This window comes from Gymnoscopelus braueri (assembly GCF_963280865.1).
Source record: "Gymnoscopelus braueri genome assembly, chromosome: 21".
NCBI lineage: Eukaryota > Metazoa > Chordata > Actinopteri > Myctophiformes > Myctophidae > Gymnoscopelus > Gymnoscopelus braueri.
Genome location: NC_137623.1, coordinates 1,610,762 through 1,629,126, shown reverse-complemented (window position 1 = coordinate 1,629,126; position 18,365 = coordinate 1,610,762). Strand labels below are relative to the sequence as shown.

General features: G+C 40.9%; 1 protein-coding gene across 1 annotated transcript; it reads left to right on the top strand.

The window, feature by feature from the left end:
- Nucleotides 1-3,156: 3,156 nt before the first annotated feature.
- Nucleotides 3,157-16,817, top strand: LOC308077562 (NACHT, LRR and PYD domains-containing protein 1a allele 5-like; the record flags this gene model as incomplete). Its single annotated transcript, XM_080418310.1, has 6 exons — nt 3,157-3,218; nt 3,372-3,474; nt 7,433-7,502; nt 7,946-8,022; nt 11,932-12,141; nt 14,735-16,817. The coding sequence occupies 6 exons, from the start codon at nt 3,157-3,159 to the stop codon at nt 16,121-16,123; spliced, it is 1,911 nt and encodes a 636-aa protein (XP_080274436.1). The 3' UTR covers nt 16,124-16,817.
- Nucleotides 16,818-18,365: the final 1,548 nt, after the last annotated feature.

Sequence of the window (18,365 nt, the reverse complement as noted above, 5' to 3'; positions counted from 1 at the left end):
CATATAAAGTCACATAAAGTGATATACAGGGTGTCAGATATAGCATAACTTACTAAACAACACTTAGAACCTAAATAATGTACTCACATTGTTTCATGAACGCACAAATCAAAACATTAAGGAACAAGTGATCAGAAACACACAGAGCTTGCTGTGTCTGACGTGCTGACCTGAGTGTGTCAGCACGCTACTGATTAAATAGGCTTGTCAGTGGGTAATACCATGCCAGGCCACTAGGCGTCGCTGGCGGGCTTTCTTACACTAGTCATTAAGCTACTATAATATAGACTGGAGTAATTAAAGCGGGTCATGTTTGCATGTTTGGAATCATAACAGCTGAAATCAATAATATATCAGTATTCTGATATTAACCTGCGGGCCACATTAAGTGAAGGTGGGGGCCGCATGTGGCCCCCACAGGCCTGCCTGTCTGTCTGTCTGTCTGTCTGTCTGTCTGTCTGTCTGTCTGTCTCTTTGTAGCCTATCTCTCGCTCTGTCTCCCTCCTCCCTCTGTGTGTGTGTGTGTGTGTGTGTGTGTGTGTGTGTGTGTGTGTGTGTGTGTGTGTGTGTGTGTGTGTATATATTTTAGAAGTCAGAGCAGGACATTAAACCATTATAATTACAACTAGTTTGTAGCTTGTGTTGCAGATTAAACTTCTTCATAGATTTCATAGATTCAATTCAATTTTATTAAAGTGTCAAATCACAACAAGTTGTCTCAAGACACTTTACATGTAGAGCAGAGACCCGACAGTCCCACCCTGCCACTGCCGCAAAATTGCTTGCTCAGGCCCTGAGCAAGCAATTTAGCGACAGTGGCAACGAAAAACTCCCCCTTAACTGGAAGAAACATCACGCAGACCCTAGGCTCTAGGGTGGGAGGGGCCAGGCTCTAGGGTGGGAGGGGCCAGGCTCTACGGTGGGAGGGGCCAGGCTATTGTTAGGGTTAGGCTAACCCTAACCCTAACAATAGTAGCAAATATAATAGTGTATAGGAAATATAGTATAATAAGATAGTATATGATAATATAATATAGTACAACAATAATGTGTATACAGTATATAATGGTATAATATAAGAATGTTAAGATAATATACAGTATTAGCTGTAGAATACAACTCTCGTAGACGTATTTATGATTCTGACGTTTTCAATCTACGAGAGTTGTAGACACTCAGCTCCTAGCCTGTCCGGGGCTCCAAACATGTACAAATGCAAAAATAAAGGTGCTTACCCCCAAGCCCCAAATGTTAACTAACTGTCCGGAGTTCTAGTGTGATGTAATAATCCATATCTTTCAATAAAGAAGTGTTTCAAGCCCGTCTGTGGCCGATTCTGTCGGAAGTTCCCAATGGGTGGTAGTGACGCGCCGCATCTGGTGAAACCTGGAATGACACTCAATGTAAACAGGAAGTAAAGGGTGAAAAAATGGCGTTCGGGTTAAAACCCTTAAACCCTCAATGCTTAGTAAACTTGACCTTTGTCTCTGTACTTGGTCTGCTCTTTTTTCCCTCTACACCAAACCTCCTCACCAAAAATAGCAGATCTACAAGCTCACGACACGTCGCAGTGAGTTATGAGCTTGTATATCTGCTATTCTCACAGAATATTCCTCCCTAGAATAGGGATGCTGGGGTTCAAGTGGTTAATGTAAACAAATATTTAAAACTATAACATACTGTAATAATAGTCTACTGTTTAAAAAAGACAACTTATATGTTTCTTTTTTTTTCAGCTTCAATGGTCATGATGTCACTCATATCATGTATTCATCATTTCCTGTTTCCTGATGTATTTCATTGACTGTAACGTTGACAGGTTTAATAAAGACCTAAAGATGAGTCAGTGTGTGGAGAGAGAGGAGGAGGGATCTGACAGACCAGAGTCTCCAACATCCAGCTGTGTGTCTATGAAGAGTGACCGGTCTAAAGGAAAACCTCCTGAACCTGGACCTTCACACACACAGTATGTGAATCAGATATATTATACACCCTGGTCTCTGGTAAACACTGTTATAGATGTTATATATTATACACCCCCATGGTCTCTGGTAAACACTGTTATAGATGTTATAGAGCCCCCCCCCCAGCTGGCATGTAGATTACATGTTGGTTTCCACGTGTCATCATCATTTTACTGATTTCATTATTATTAAATATGAAGTAATGTAATTTATACACAAATAACGTGACTCATGTCTTTGTCTGTTTGTCAGGACAAAAAGACCAGCAGAACCAACCACTGATGATGAAGACTGGAGATGTAGACGCTGTTTGATCAAGAACACTGCTGAGGCTGTAAGATGCAGATACTCATCCTGCACTATGACAAAGATCATATCCACAAGGTAACGTTGGCTCTCTGTCTGTTTTCTTTCTTTCTTTCTTTCTTTCTTTCTTTCTTTCTTTCTTTCTTTCTTTCTTTCTTTCTTTCTTTGTGAACATTTCTCTGATTATCAGCTGCATGTCTATGAACAGAGACACTATGAATGAATTCATGTTTGAGGAGGAGGAGGATAGAAGGAGGAGGAGGATGATAGGAGGAGGAGGAGGAGGAGGAGGAGGAGGAGGATAGGAGGAGGATAGGAGGAGGAAGAGGAAGAGGAGGAGGAGGAGGAAGAGGAAGAAGAGGAGGAGGAGGAGGAGGCTAGGAGGATAGAAGGAGGAGGAGGATGGGAGGAGGAGGATAGGAGGAGAGGAGGAGGAGGATAGGAGGAGAGGAGGAGGAGGATAGGAGGAGAGGAGGAGGAGGATAGGAGGAGAGGAGGAGGAGGAGGAGGAGGAGGAGGAGGAGGAGGAAGAGGATGATAGGAGGAGGAGGAGGAGGAGGAAGAGGATGATAGGAGGAGGAGGAGGAGGAGGAGGAGGAAAGAGGAAGAGGAAGAGGAAGAGGAGGAGGAGGAGGAAGAGGATGATAGGAGGAGGAGGAGGAGGAAGAGGAAGAGGAAGAAGAAGAGGAGGAGGAGGAGGAAGAGGATGATAGGAGGAGGAGGAGGAAGAAGAGGAAGAAGAGAGGAGGAGGAGGAGGAGGAGGAGGAGGGAGGAAAAGGAGGAGGTGTCATAATATCATAATAATAATGAGTTCTGTGTTTTTTCTATCATTGTCTTTCTCTCAGCAAGGACTCCATCACAGCCCTCCCTCTCTCTGCAGCAGACATGATGAAGTCTTGGCATAAAGACTACCCACAGAGGATCCGTGACCTCCAAGTCCGCTACCTGTGAGTGTTCATCACACAGAAAGCAGAACCAATACAATGTGTTCTCACCATCTTCTAGACCCCAGACCAGCTGAACTATTATCACTTATTATATGATGAGTTGAATCTGATGTCTGACTTTGTCTCTTTCATTCTCTGTGTGTTGGTGAGCAGTGTAGAGTACATGTCAACAGGAGACCCAGCTGAGAACGTTAATAACCTGGTGACTGATGCTCAGAACATACAGAGGAACATATATGAGTCAGCTAACAGCAGGGTAAGAACCTAATATTCTCTCCATGACATTTATTTATATGTTCTAATGAATAAATGAACTATGTAGCGTGTAAGATTTAATTGTTCATCATTCAGTGACATAAAAAAACTAAACAATAAACAAAATGTGTCTAAAATAGGGATGGCAGGTAACCACATGAACCCTAGCGTCCTTATTCTGAGGTGAACAGAAAATAGCCGATCTACAAGCTTACAATACATCACAATGCAACCCGTTGTGAGCTTTTATATCAGCTATTTTAGGCAAAGAGATTTGGTGTTGAGAGAATAAAGCATCGGGCCTAGTTCAGAGCCCCCACACCAGTCGGCCACATGGTGGCGCTATAACAGCCCACTTTACCTTTTGGCCTATAACTCTTGAACCGTAGGTCGTAAAATCAAAATTTCGTTTTCCCTAGATTCCTTGGGTCATGACGCAACTCCCCATGTACGCCACGCCCATTTCCGTCTGGATAGATTTTCCGCCATTTTGAATTTTCTTCAAAACACACTTTTAGCTCCTCCTCCCACATATTTTGTCCAAATTTCACAAAAACCGGTACACATGATCTCTGGACCCATGCGATAAACGTCTCCAAGCTGAATTTTGATAGTCCTTACGGTTCGTCCTTAAATGGCTTCCAAAGTTAGCGGGAGGGGCCCGTTTTACAAAAAAGGCCAAAAATCACAAACGAAACCTCCAGTCAATCCCAAATTTGAATCACATGTCAAGGGTGGTTTACTCAACGGATCCCCAAAAGCATTTCCACTTTGATCCATAGGGGGGCGCCACAAATGCGCAAAATGTAACCGTTTAATGCAAAAACATTATTTCGGGGTGGATCGATCCTCTCAAAATGAAACGCAAGTGATCTCATGAGAGACATGACAATGTAATTGGCGCAGCCTACGACGGTATTCCTCCCGGCGTATTCCTCGCGTCCCGGCGGCCGCAGCCCACGACCGGCGTCGGCGCAACCACACTTTGCAATTGCCCTGAATTGCGACGCGTCTAGTTATCGTTGTTGTCGGGCAGAAACCTTGTATCTCCACGTTTCACCCCCCCCCCATAACTTAATGCCCCTTTTCATCATAGAAGAGGAGTAGTTTTCACTACTTTTAAAGTAGTGAAAATAGCAGATCTACAAGCTCACGATGCTACACGTTGTGGACTTGTAGTTTAACTTTATTAATAATATAAACCCTTTATACTTAAATTGAACAGGGTTCCTCAGGGGTCTATTCTTAGCCCTCTACAGTCCCTCTATAGATCTAAACGCTATTGTGAGCTTGTAGATCTGCTATTTTCACAGCATGTTTTCCCCAGAATAGTGAAGCTAGGGTTCATGAGGTTAACAGTGTTCTACTTACATTAAACTGTTCTCTTATACCCAGTGGTGGAAAAAGTACTCAAGTGTTTTACTTAAGTAAAAGTATCAATACTGCAATATTAAAATACTCTGTTACAAGTAAAAGTCCGGAATTCTAAATGTACTTGAGTAAAAGTACAAAAGTATTGGCATCAAAATATACTTAAAGTACCAAAAGTAAAAGTACTCATTATACAGAATGTCCCATTACACAAGTTATCATTATGTCTAAAATGTATTAAAATCTTTTGAAAATAGCAGATCTACAAGCTCACAATGTGTCACATCGCGATGCATTGTGAGCTTATAGATCGGCTATTTTTAAATGGCCAAATGTATATAGGGCTGAAGAGGTTAATGTTTTGTAGTAATAATCAAAATCTACAAAGTAACTAGTAACTAAAGCTTTCAAATAATTGAAGTGGAGTAAAGTACAATATTTGCCTCTGAGATGTAGTGGAATAGAAGTAAAAGCAATGGAAATTGGAAATACTCCGGTAAAGTAAAAGTACCTCAAAATTGTAATTAAGTACATTAATTGAGTAAATGTACTTAGTTTCTTTACACCACTGTCACCATCTGTCCAGCCTTTTATTTTTATTTTCAGAAAACCTTGGAGTGAGATTTGGTGGCGTGTGCAGCAAACATTATTATTATTATTATTATTATTATTATTATTATTATTATTATTATTATTATCAGTATAATTATTTTATCGACCCATGGAGTCACCACCGCACGCCAAATGTATCTCTGTATTCATTGTTGTACTTAATGTTGCACCCAGTGCAACACACCAGTTGTAATCCCCCAACCAGGTACAGCTGGTATGTTGCACTGGGTGGGTGTGTTATCATTTTACTAATCTAACCCTCAATAATGAAATCAAGTCATTTTAACCCATTGAGACCGGGAACGCATCTGTGTCATTTTTAGATTTCTTTGGCTATTCAAAAATAGCAGATATATAAGCTCATAGCGTGGCACAGAGTGCCGCGCTATGAGCTTGTATATCTGCTATTTTGAAAAAACGAGAACATTTTTGCAAATCTTTAAAAATATATTTTTTAAAGCGAACATTTGTTAAATATTTTGTTCCAGGGACCCCCCAGAAGCAAAGATTTGAGTTACACATCTGTTTGAATATATAAAAAAATATATATTCAAAGATTTTCACACATTTTCATGATTTTTCAAAACATAGCAGATCTACAAGCTCATAGCGCGGCACCGAGTGCCGTGCTACGGACTTGTAGATCTGCTATTTTTTAATAGCCAAATAAATCTAAAGTGACACAGATCTTAATGGGTTAATGCAGAAACTGGTGGTAGGTGTAGATTAATAGTGTGGGTGTGATCATTTTGGTGGGGGGTCTTTTTAACAGAGCAGATATAATGTCCTGTATTCTGGTGCATTTTAACAGGGAGTTTGATGCTTTAACAGGCTTTACTAACATGGGAACATTATGGGTAAATGTTTTAATTTCATCCATCAACAAGCTAAACAGAGACATTGATTTGATGACTGAAGCAATTAAAGAGACATCTTTAATAATAACCACTCATTAATATATCTTTATGATTGCATGCATTAACTAGAATGTATCACTTAGGTATCAAATGGAGTATAATGTGTAAACTGTATGTGGGAAAGACTGGAGTGTATTCACAGTCATAATAAATATAGTGACAGTAGGAGTCAGTGTAACAGCCTGTGTAGAGATGGTGACTCTTACTCTCCTATTGGTCAGATGGTTCACCTTGACTGATGTTTTGCACCATATGTTTCCTATTCAATATTCACGTTGATTTCCATAAAAGTCTGATAGCTATAAAGTCAAGACAGACTGCAGAAATTATTCTAAATGGTCAAATCCCTTTAATCACTCACCTCAGCAATAGAACTCTCACTCTCTCTCTTGTTAGCTTGTAGAACAGATCTACAAGCTAGCAAAACGTCTTAAGATCTGTTCTTTTTGCACACGCATGCATCCAAAGGTCCCTCCCCCTTCTAACTGCCTGCTCTTGGCAGCGCAGCATGACACACAGAGGAGTTCTAAATTAGATGTCTTTCAAATTCAGTTAATAAAAACTAACATTATAAACTTGACCGGACAAATTCCAGGGTACACCCACCCGGCCAACATGTTGGATGTGTAGAGCATAGAACATTTGTTAATCTTAAGATCTATGTTGTTGATCCTCCTGTCGGCGACGTCTGGGAATATCACTGTAATGATCAATAGAATGACATGAACGTAAATGTGTGCACCGTCCTTCATACAAGAGACGCACGCACACCTAACATTTACGGGTGGGGCTCCTTCAGATACAATCATTTAATTCACTTTATCGCTCAAATACCGGCAGAAGTGGATGTCTCAGTGGTGCATGAGTTAACACAGTTTTCCACTTGGGGTGATTTGACGGTGTGAGAAATATGATGTGTGCCGTGAGTGTGTGTGAAGAGGGTCATTTACGTGTGTCTCACGCTCATTGTGTGAGAGTTGTCAGCTCTGGTTAAGGAACTGTGTGTTAACACTTGATGTAGCTTCACTCTGTCATTGTCTGTTGATGTGTGAAATACAGGAGGAATACTGTAGCCTGATCTATGAGAAGAGGTCTGAGCTGAGGGAGAAGAAGAGTCAGATGAAGATGGGTAAGCTTCTAGCCACACACACACACACACACACACACACACACACACACACACACACACACACACACACACACACACACACACACACACACACACACACACACACACACACACACACACACACACACACACACACACACACACACACTCTCTCTCTCTCTGTCTCACAGAATGTTGATCTATTAAGTCCTGTCCAGAATAGTGAGTCTAGGGTTGATTTGGTTAAACTAACATGTTCACACTGTGTCCATTTAACTCTTACTTCATACTAGAGGGGGAGGGGCTAACCTCCAAGTATGATGTAAGAACAAAATGGCCGCTGTGTGAATATGGTTAATTGAGTTTACAGTGATATTTATGTACAGTCATAAAACAATGTATCAGACCTCATGTCTTCTATACTCATCATGTGTAATGAATGTTTGTCTGTTGTTCTTCTGTAGAGATGAAACAGTCTGGTCAGATGGAGATGAAGTCCATGGATCAGACATCAACACCTCCTCTTCCTCCTGGGGACAAGGTTATTATAGTTTGGCATTTAGCATTTGATCTTTATTTTGTTTTGACTTATTTCAATTATTTTCAATTTCAGTTCATTTTTAATTCACACATACATACAATACAATGTGATACACGTGGAGCACCGTGACCAACCAGTAGGACCACAGTACACATGGAGGAGATTAACTATGACTATATTTGAAAGTAAAATACAAAACAGCAACCAAAATAAATCATTATGTAGCCTTACATCGCCCTCTGGTGGTAAAATACAGCAGGCCAGGCATGTTATTGGCTCATAGAACATGGAGGCATGGAATACAAAAGTTATATGAACTTCTGACTTAATACACACGGAACATGTACAATTACTTGCAATGAATAGTTCAAGCACGAAACATGTGGTTAGCTCCTCCACTGGTTTTGACATCTATAGGGCCATTTATTTTTCCAATAGAGATTTCTGAAAATATTTATATTAATCATTGTAAGCCTGGAACCAAGCCACCCAGGCTCCTGTTGAATCATGACCTTGAAACATTTGATTCTGTGTCAATTTGTTTTTGAATATATAGTTATATTATTTACTATATTTATTTATTGTCTCCGCCAGGCCAAAAGGCATGGCGAAAGAGTATGTTTTGCACCCTGGCTGTCCGTCCGTCCGTCCGTCCGTCCGTCCGTCCGTCTGTGAACAGCTCATCTCCAGCACCGTTGGCTTGATCGCAGTGAAACTGTGCACACACACTCCCTGGATGCCAGAGTAGAACCTCTGCCCCAAATTCTTCACATGGGCCTGTTATAGCGCCACCAGGAGGCCGCTTTTTGCAAAACACATGTTTTGATATTACTCCTACAGATTTTGTCCAAACGTCACGCAAATCAGTACACAGTATCTCTATAGCCATTAAACGAAACGGGTCTTTCCGATTTTTCATATTCCATCCTGATTGGCTAAGAATGGCTTCCAAAGTTTGCAGGAGTGGCCCGTTTTGAACACAATGCTGCAAATCATGAATGCAGCGTCCCTTTGCGGTGAAACTTTGCACGCACATTTGCACTACGTTTAGGAACAAATGCCACCCTTTGAACATTCCCCTATTATAGCACCACCACCAGGAGGCCGATTTTTGCAAAACATATACTCCTACAAATGTTGTCCAAACATCACGCAAAGCTGTACATATTATCTCTTTAGTCAAGTGATCAAGACAGATCTGTCCGATTCGTTAGTTCCACATTCCAGCCTGATTGAATTCCGAACATTGCTGGCCCACACTAACCTACCTGACTTGGCGGAGACCTGTGCTCCGAGGAGCACTTTTTCTAGTTTATATGTTTTATGGTCATGACTCACCAGGAGCCTGGCTTGGTTCCAGGCTTGGTTCCAGGCTTAAAATAATTTATATAAACATTTTCGGAAATCTCTATGGGAAAAATTAATGGGCTTTCTATCTGTGGAACCACACAATGGCCATCACTGCTATGCCCTATAGGGAAAGATAACAATGGCCCCGATTCATAAAGGGATTTACGACCATATTTTGTACCTACCGGCATTTAGGACAAATCCTACACCTGCAGTCGGATTCATAAAAGTTTTTTGGTCTGTGTTTTGTGCGTCAGGTGCGCACGTTCTCAGGTCAGCCCTGAGGCTGTCTTACCAGGCTGAAATGTGCGTATGTCTTTAGAATGCTTTATTCTTCATGCCAAAATCAATTACAACAGTGGCAAACCTCAAATAAAATATATATATGCCCAACATTTGTCAACACATATATATAAAAAAATAAATGTCAAACTATATATTGCTTGTAGCCTACAGTATGCATCATATAGACATGATGTAGATTCCACCGCTTTTTATTTATTTTCTAGGCTATCAGTTGCATTTAGAGTTGAATTATTAGGTCCCCGTCCCTCAGTGTGTTTGCCAGCAGGCCATCTCAGCCAAAGTGTCATGTAATAATGAAAATAGGCTATGATGCCTTAATGAAACTGCGGAGGGACTGACGCACCTCTGTCCGTGCTGCAGTATTAATTTGTAGGCTAATAGTCTACTGTAGGCTACTCTACTGTATTTTGATCACATGAACACCACACACAACAGATCTAATATTCCCCATTCCGACGTAGGACAGTGATATATTAATCAAAAATGCACTAATTTAATCAATAAGTAATCAATAAGCTCTGGTCCATAATCGGATAGGAGCGTTCCACTTGTATGCTGGATTTCATCATCTTTTTACCTTGGTAAAAGTCCGCAATGTTCATTAGAAAAGGCTTATATATATCCTTTCCACGTTTTATTAGCCTTTTATTTGGTAATGGGGTTAAACCTTGTAAACTTCTTTATTCTCATTACACATGAGAGCATTTATTACGTGATCCGCTTCCAGACAGAACAGTAAGCTGTCAAGGCGATGCGAAGCCGCATCTGTTATCTTTAGACGAGGCGGAGTTGAACTTCAAACTTTCATCAGCGTTGCCAGATGTTGTGAGAGAAATAAGCAACCAGGTCTAGGAAAACAAGCCCAAAAGAAGCAACTGGCACTTAGGCCATTATAAGCACTTTAATTAAACCGTTGTGAGCTTGTAGATCTGCTATATTTAAAAGAAATCTTGTAATAAAATGTGCAATATTTGGAAGATTTTTTAAACATTCTAACAACACAAATCTGCCTCCAGCTGGCACAAAACATTTCAGATGGGGCTTATAGGGATAAATTAGCCTACATATTAACTTGGGGGTCCATGTCATAAAAATATTTGAGAACCACCGGTTAAAACAATTGAACAATTGTGAAGCAAGCCCAAATAACCAACTACACTTTAGAAACAAGCCCAAAAAAACGCGGTCCCCACAGCTACCAATATTTACAAGCAACTTTACAGAAAAATAAGCCCAAATTCGCTTATAATAAGCGGACATGGCAACGCTGTTTAGCACGGTTCAGCACGGTGACGTTAAAGTTGGATGCTGTTGGACGCAGCCTTCCAGAGTAATCATCACACCTGGTCATACGCACTGGTTGTACGCACGTCTCTGTGATATACGAACCCCTTTGGGAATTGCATGTCCGTTTGTGACTACCAAAATACGACCGGCCTTTACGAACTTTATTTACCCCATATTTACGACCCTCGTTATGAATCGGGGCCATTGACTTCAGTAACACAATTAATAGTACAATCAACGTGTGCAACAACAGATACAAAACAAAAATACACTGAAATAGCATGGCAAAACTGCTGTTACAATAGATCTCACACATTATCTATTAGGTCTTATCTTGTTGTTTCTGTGTTTTTTTATATGTTGAATTGTAGAACGTACTGTTGATTTCTCTTGTGTGTGTAATCTTAATCTTGTTCTGTAATCTCGACAACCACCTCCTTTTTAGTGTAGAAACAGCAACTTGGCTTGGATCCTCCCTTTTCTTAGTCCACTTCCTCCAGGGATCTGTGTTTATTCCTTCAAACGACAACATTACATGTTTATAGTGACAGTGGTGTTGCTGTTAGCAGAATCTGTCTTGAGAGATTATAGTTGTGCTAGAGTTTACATACATGTATGTTTATTTCTTTAAAGCCTTAAAGTTTTAGTTTGATTTGTTTTAGTTTAAGTGTTTTAGTATTTTTGCCAGACCCAGGGGGTCGGCCTACAGGAGGCTTTGTCGGTCGGTCTGTCCCTCTTTTCCTCCCTGTCCCTCTTTTTGATTGGCCAAGCTTCGCGTGACGTAGTGCTCTGATCTTCAGATTTCAACCACTAGGGGTCTGGCAGTGCTCCGAGGAGCACTTTTTCTAGTTATATAATATACAATGGAATATTTGTCAGAGGCTAGATTCAAAATGATCAGAAAAATCATCTTTCTCTCTTTTCTCCATCCATCCATCCATCCATCCATCCATCCATCCATCACAGCTGTCTCAGAGTTCTTCTATGATGACAGAAGGACAGACATCAGTCAGCAGCAGTACAGACCTCAGCTCCCAGCATGTCCAGACAGGAAGCTCCATGACCTCCCAGAGGGAGGTGAAGAAAGAGGAAGAGGAGGATGAGGAGGGGGGAGCAGAGGGAGGAGGCAAGAAGGTCGAAGGTCAACCTGATGTGAAGATGGAGGAGAAATCAGAGGTGAGATCATTATTAACCCAGAGGTTCTCAACTCAAATGAATGTAATGAACTATCTGGTAGGATGTAAAACCAGCAGAGCCCTTAAAGCAGAGTCTCTATAGTCAGACTAAGGAGAGAGAAGCTCTAGTGTCAGTAAAGGCTCTTTGTGTCATTCAACTCTCAGTCCAGATATATGTAACCGATGTAACTATTTCTCTGCATAGTGTTGAATGGGTGGACCCAGGAATCTCTTTAGAGACAAACTCTGTTTATTCTGACTCAGAATGACATAAAAACACGTCTCTGGGTTAGTTTGGCCTTTAGTGCATGGACTCCTCTCTCTAAACAAAGTTTACAAACACATTATAAGTAATTTGCAACTCCAATTCTTATTTAGTTATATAGGGAAGATAACAAAAGACACCCACCTCATTCCACTATGGAAATAACAAAGGGAAGAGGTGGGGGTGTGGCAGGACATTTATACAGGAGACAGACAAGGAGCTGTGACCACAATGCATGTATTATTATACACACCAACCATGTAGATTAGAACAAAGACAGGTAGAAGAACCAATTCGTAACACATTTTGTGTAATTATACTAACTGAACGTTATTTATAATTGACGCTGTGTCATGAGTCCATGTTCAGTGGAAGGAGAGGAGAGACTAGACAGCAGATCCTTCTGTAGTTTAACAGTGATAAAGCAGCAGTGATCAGGGGCTTTGTGGCTGAGCAGGTCCACTCTATGTGCTTCTGTTCTCCACATCCATAGCAGACAGACCAGGTCTGGTCTTGTTTCTGTCTCCTTGGTACCTCTCCTGACTGGTAGGAGGAGAATGAAAACAACCACTGTACTTATAGCTCATTGGCATGAGCAGTTGAAGCCTGTTTGATGGGCTATAGCTTGGGTGTGCTCCATTCTGCATGTTGTATGGCATTGTAGATTGTCTGTGGACAGGACAGGTGAACATGCTACTCAATATGGTCGGGACAGAGTTGTTGCATAAAGGCTTGTCGGGCCAACTCCTCTTGGACAATACATGAGAATGCACAATAACCCTTCCATTGTGTTAGGGTCTTTTTTGACCCGTTTTCAAGTTTCAATAGCTAAAAAGTACCCTCTACATTTCTTTATTGGAACGAGGCTTCATGATATCATCAGAAATAGCCATTTTAACGCAACAAAATTATTTATCATCATTTTAATTAATTCTGATGGTCTCAACAAAAAAAAAGTGACACTTGTGGTGTTGGGTCCGAAATGACCCGGAAGAGAAGTGTGGCTCAATTCCCCCCAAATTGTCAATATTCAATGTTTACATGTTTGAGAGTGAGAGAGACTTGTCCTCAATTAGCATTTGCTATCAGGAGTAAAATAAAGTTTGAGTTTATGAAAAAGAAATTACTTTTTACCTTCTATGGTATACGGGTCATTTCGGACCCTAACACCACTAGTGTCACTATTTTAAATAATTTTAACATTTTTTAAAGTTACAAAACGAAAACAAATATATATATATATATATATATATATATATATATATATATATATATATATATATATATATATAATTTTTTTTTGCAAGTGTGTTCTAATTATTATTCTTAATTATTCTATTATAGCTAGATAACATCATTATCCATTGCCTTCATTATAGGAAATTTAATGAGTGAATTTTAACATTTTTATAATAGAAAACGAGATATATTGAAAGATGAAACCCTAGCCCTAACCCAACATAATATTTTAAAAAGTGTTTACATGGATATGAATGCATTACAAGTCAGCTATGAGGTGGGAGGGGAAAAAAAAGAAAATACTTATTTTTGAGTATTTTGGGCTGATTTAAATCACGGGTCAAATTTGACCCGCTAACACCACAAGTGGATGCAGTTTTCTAACACAATGCAAGGGATAACTGTTGAGACAGTAAACACAAGACAGTAACTGTCTCTCCTCATCCTGGAAGACAGCTGTTCCCTGTTTTCACCCTGAAGTAGCCTATAGGCCGGTCAGAACGCTGAGCTAACACTGTATGAGTATATTTGATCTTACTTAATCTTTCAAGACCGATTCAGAGCTCTGCAGCTGAATCTGTTGGTAACTCCCATTACAACGTGTAGAGTTGTTGTTATTAGGAATGAAAACAAACATGCACCACCGGAAGAGGAGGGCTGAGGGAGAGTGAACGGGCCGACATCCGGTCTCTACACAGGGAATTGGGCGATGCCCCCAGAGGCAAATTCAAAATAACTTTTTGCCCATGGGTTCCCAGATTGGAACATACTTGACCAATAAATGTTCTGAACAAGGTGAAAACTACTGTGAGTGGTTATTAATGCTCATCTGTGTGGCTTTGTGTAGGCTGAGCGCCATCTACTATCCATTAACTCCACAATAAAAACATGAAAAGAACAGCTTGAAATCCAAGGTTGTAAAAGAAGACACAATCTAAACAAGCAATATATAAATATATCTGTAGGATAACATATATCTCCATCAAGCATGTGTGGTGTTGTGTTATGGCACAGTTACTTTTGTTATTTTTGTTTAATTAATGTCCTTGATTTGATTTTCCCTTTCTCTATTCTATTCTATTCTATTTAGGGAACTATTCCTTTGCATGGTGAGATGGAAGACCATCCTGTTACAGAGTCACAGTCCTCTCTACGTCCCTCTCTGGAGCTCCAAGATGAAACTGATCTAAGTTCATGCTTCAGTGGTTTGAGGATAGAAGAATCCATCTCTCTGCCTCGTTCTCACAGCTTACCCTCACTGAGCCAAATGCCATGTTTAGAGAACAAGACAAGTTTCACAGCCAAGCGGTCCCACAGCGTAAATGATGTTACACTACTGGACAAAACACAGAAAATTACACCTGATATCATTGTTGTAGAAAACGAGGAAAGCTACAGGTTCCACTGCACCCAAGCAGGACTGTTCCAATGCAACGTGACCGACCTGGTGTTTAAGATGAAGACAGAGGGAGATGTGACTTACAGGACAGTCCACTGGGACCAAAGGCTTCTATCCCAGCTTGACAAGAGGCCTGCAGGACCACTGTTTGACATCAAAGGTTCTCAGGGGTCTGTGTGTCAGTTACGCTTTCCACATTGTGAGATCCTCTCCATGGGTGGAGGCAAATCCTTGTCTGTTCTCCATGTGATGGATGATGATAGCTTTGAGCTGATCAAACCTCATTTGATCACAGAAACTCATGTTATCATAGATGTAGCTGGATTATCTTTATTTGGTACCATCATCGAGAAGGTATCATGTATGGTGTTCGGGCCCCGTCCTGTCCAGGCATTGGTGTCACTGTTTTATACACCACCGATTGATGATGATCCAAGTTCAATCCTTAAAGTATTGTTGCTACCTGGGAATGTTGTGCAGCATGAAGTGATGAACGAAAGGAGGAAGATAAATGGAGAAGAGATTCACATTGAAGTGCCTCCCTGTAAACTAATCCCAAAGCAAGAATACACCCTCTCCACTTCCCCTCAAGATGATTCCATCATAGTTCTACCAAATAAGACAGAGTTTGAAGTTGATGCATTGTCCTACCACAATTATAGGCCAACATTTATCATTAATTTAGAGAAAGGCTTTAGCCATGTTCGGCTGCTTCTAAGCAACAGTAAAACCTCCGTCTGTGAATGGGAAGGTTATGTGAAACTATCAGCTGCTGCTTTAAGAAAACAACAAGTTCAGCACACACTGAGTCGTCCAGCAGAAGACAGACTGTTTGACGTGCGGAGCGGATTCGTCAACAGCGTTTCACATCCTGTCCTCAACAATGTCCTGGATGAACTTTTCCAGAAGAAGGTGATAATCCAAGAAGAGTATGATGAAGCCCGTGTGAAGCAAGTGACACATGAAAAGGCTCGTTATGTCATCGATACAGTGAGGAACAAAGGAACTGATGCAAGTTCAATCATGATATTCATTCTCTGTGAAACCGACCCATTCCTCTCTAAACAAATTGGGTTGTAATACGGTAGAGATGTACGTAAAGTACCTTCAGTATCTAGGCAAGTTGGACACATTGAAGTTGGATTATTATTTATATATTTTTTAATACTTTTTTATGACACGATCATCCAGAGCAACGTAAAGTAAATGAAAAATGACAGGTACTTTTTCAGAAGGGGGTGATAATCAAAGAAGAGTATGATGAAGCCTGTGTGGCGCAAGTGAAACATGAAAAGGCACATTGTGTCATCGATACAGTGATGAGCAAAGGAACTGCTGCAAGTTCTAGCATGATATTGTTTCTCTGTGAAACTGACCCATTCCTCTCTAAACATCTTGGGTTGATGTAAAACTGTACTGATGTACTTGAGTTGGACACGCTGAAGTTGGATCATTATATTTAACTGTTATCATTTTTATGACATGATCATCCAGAGCAACTTCAAAGTAAAAGAGCAATTGACAGGTGCAATGCCTTGCTCAAGGACACTTCAACAGGGTGCCTGGCTACGGCATGGACACACATTGACTGTTTCAGAGATTAAACACAGGATGTTTCGACTACGACCTCAGGACACAAAGATTTGACAAATGCCTTTAAAACGTTTTAACTCATGAAGTGGAATCATGTGTCTGACTTCTGTTTATTCAGACACCTGATGAAGGTCATGGACAATGTTAAGTGGACTGTGTGAACACATACTAATCACCCACCCGATTCGGATGCTATCAATGCATTGAATGGGACATTATCACCTCTTATTAGACCTTTGAATGGGCGAAATAGGCGACATACTGACCTACCCGCGATTTATCAGACCATTCATTGGGTGTTATCAAGACATACTGACCTACCAACGGAGATGAATTAAATAGTTCAGTTTCGGTTTTGGTTTTGGTTTCGGACCATGACGGAGGCGCACAGTCACAGGCGAACTGTCACCCCGTGAAGGACCACCGAGGGAGCTAAAGCGACCGAGTTGCCGTCCTGAACGGTGTGACGTTCGCCTGTGCCTACTCAGCGCCGTTCGAGTTATGTACCGATAGGCACAGAATCGTAAATATTGTTGTGGGGACTGCTCCGCCTCCAAGTAGGTCAGTAGCTCCTGATTACGCCCCATGAATGGTCTGACAAATCGCGGGTAGGTCTAAATCGCGCCTACTCGGTCGCCTACTCGGTCGCCTACTCGGTCGCCTACTCGCCCATTCAAAGGTCTGATAAAACGTGATAATCTCCCATTCAATGCATTGATAGCATTCGAAGCCGCTGAATCACCAGCAGTATGCTTATAGGTAGGGAGCCCAATGTCAAGGGGTTTCCTGCATTACCTGCTGTTGAAATAGCTACAGCAAAATGTAAATACATGAGTCTATGGGCCTTTAAGACCCCCCCCCCACACACACACACACGCAGTGGGGTTTTGAGCGTTGTATGTTTGGGCAACGCATGCTGTGCTCTCATGAGAAGCAAGAGGACGCCTGCAAAAAGCCATTTTACTCCCTGCTCCCCCTGACACAGGGAGGTTCACAGAACAACTATTGTTTAGACCTGGTCTCTTCACTCTTCACTAAACCCAGACCATATCTTCAACACAGTCTACTGGAAAAGAGGAGTTATGGTACAAATACCATGAGCTGTTCTGAGAGAGGTCCATGTCCCTCTGGCTTCCTCACCACTAGCATATATATCATGATAAGAAGACATCTGTACCACCTACTCCCTGTTACATCCTGACAGGACGTCTGGAGATACACAATAGACCTTTTGAGTATGCACAGTGGACACATAGCTCTTATTAAACACCTGTAGAATATACAATCATATTAAACAGAATATACAATCGTAATAAACTGTTAAAATCTCATTTATTTGGCTATCTCGTCCTCTTTGACCCGGCACTAAAACAATTGAAAGCGCAAAGACAGAAGACAGAACATTTTGGATTCTCAACTGGAATAAGCCTTTTTGGACATTTTACAAGAATTTGTCGAAAAAAACCCTCAGAGATTTCATGGGGATGTGGCGAATATATTAACGGAGAACTTTTCCTACCTAATAAGTCTCCACAGGACCTTTAACTCATTGACTGCCAGAGTTTAAACATTGTCTATCGTCCCCTTGCCAGCGAAAAAGAACGATTTTACTGTACCTGTAAAAATCATGGAATGAACTCTAGATTATTATGGAAGCTTGGACTTTGCAGAGATGAGAAGCTTTGATGCTCAAGGAAAACAGACTATTGTTTCTATTACAACTACAGTA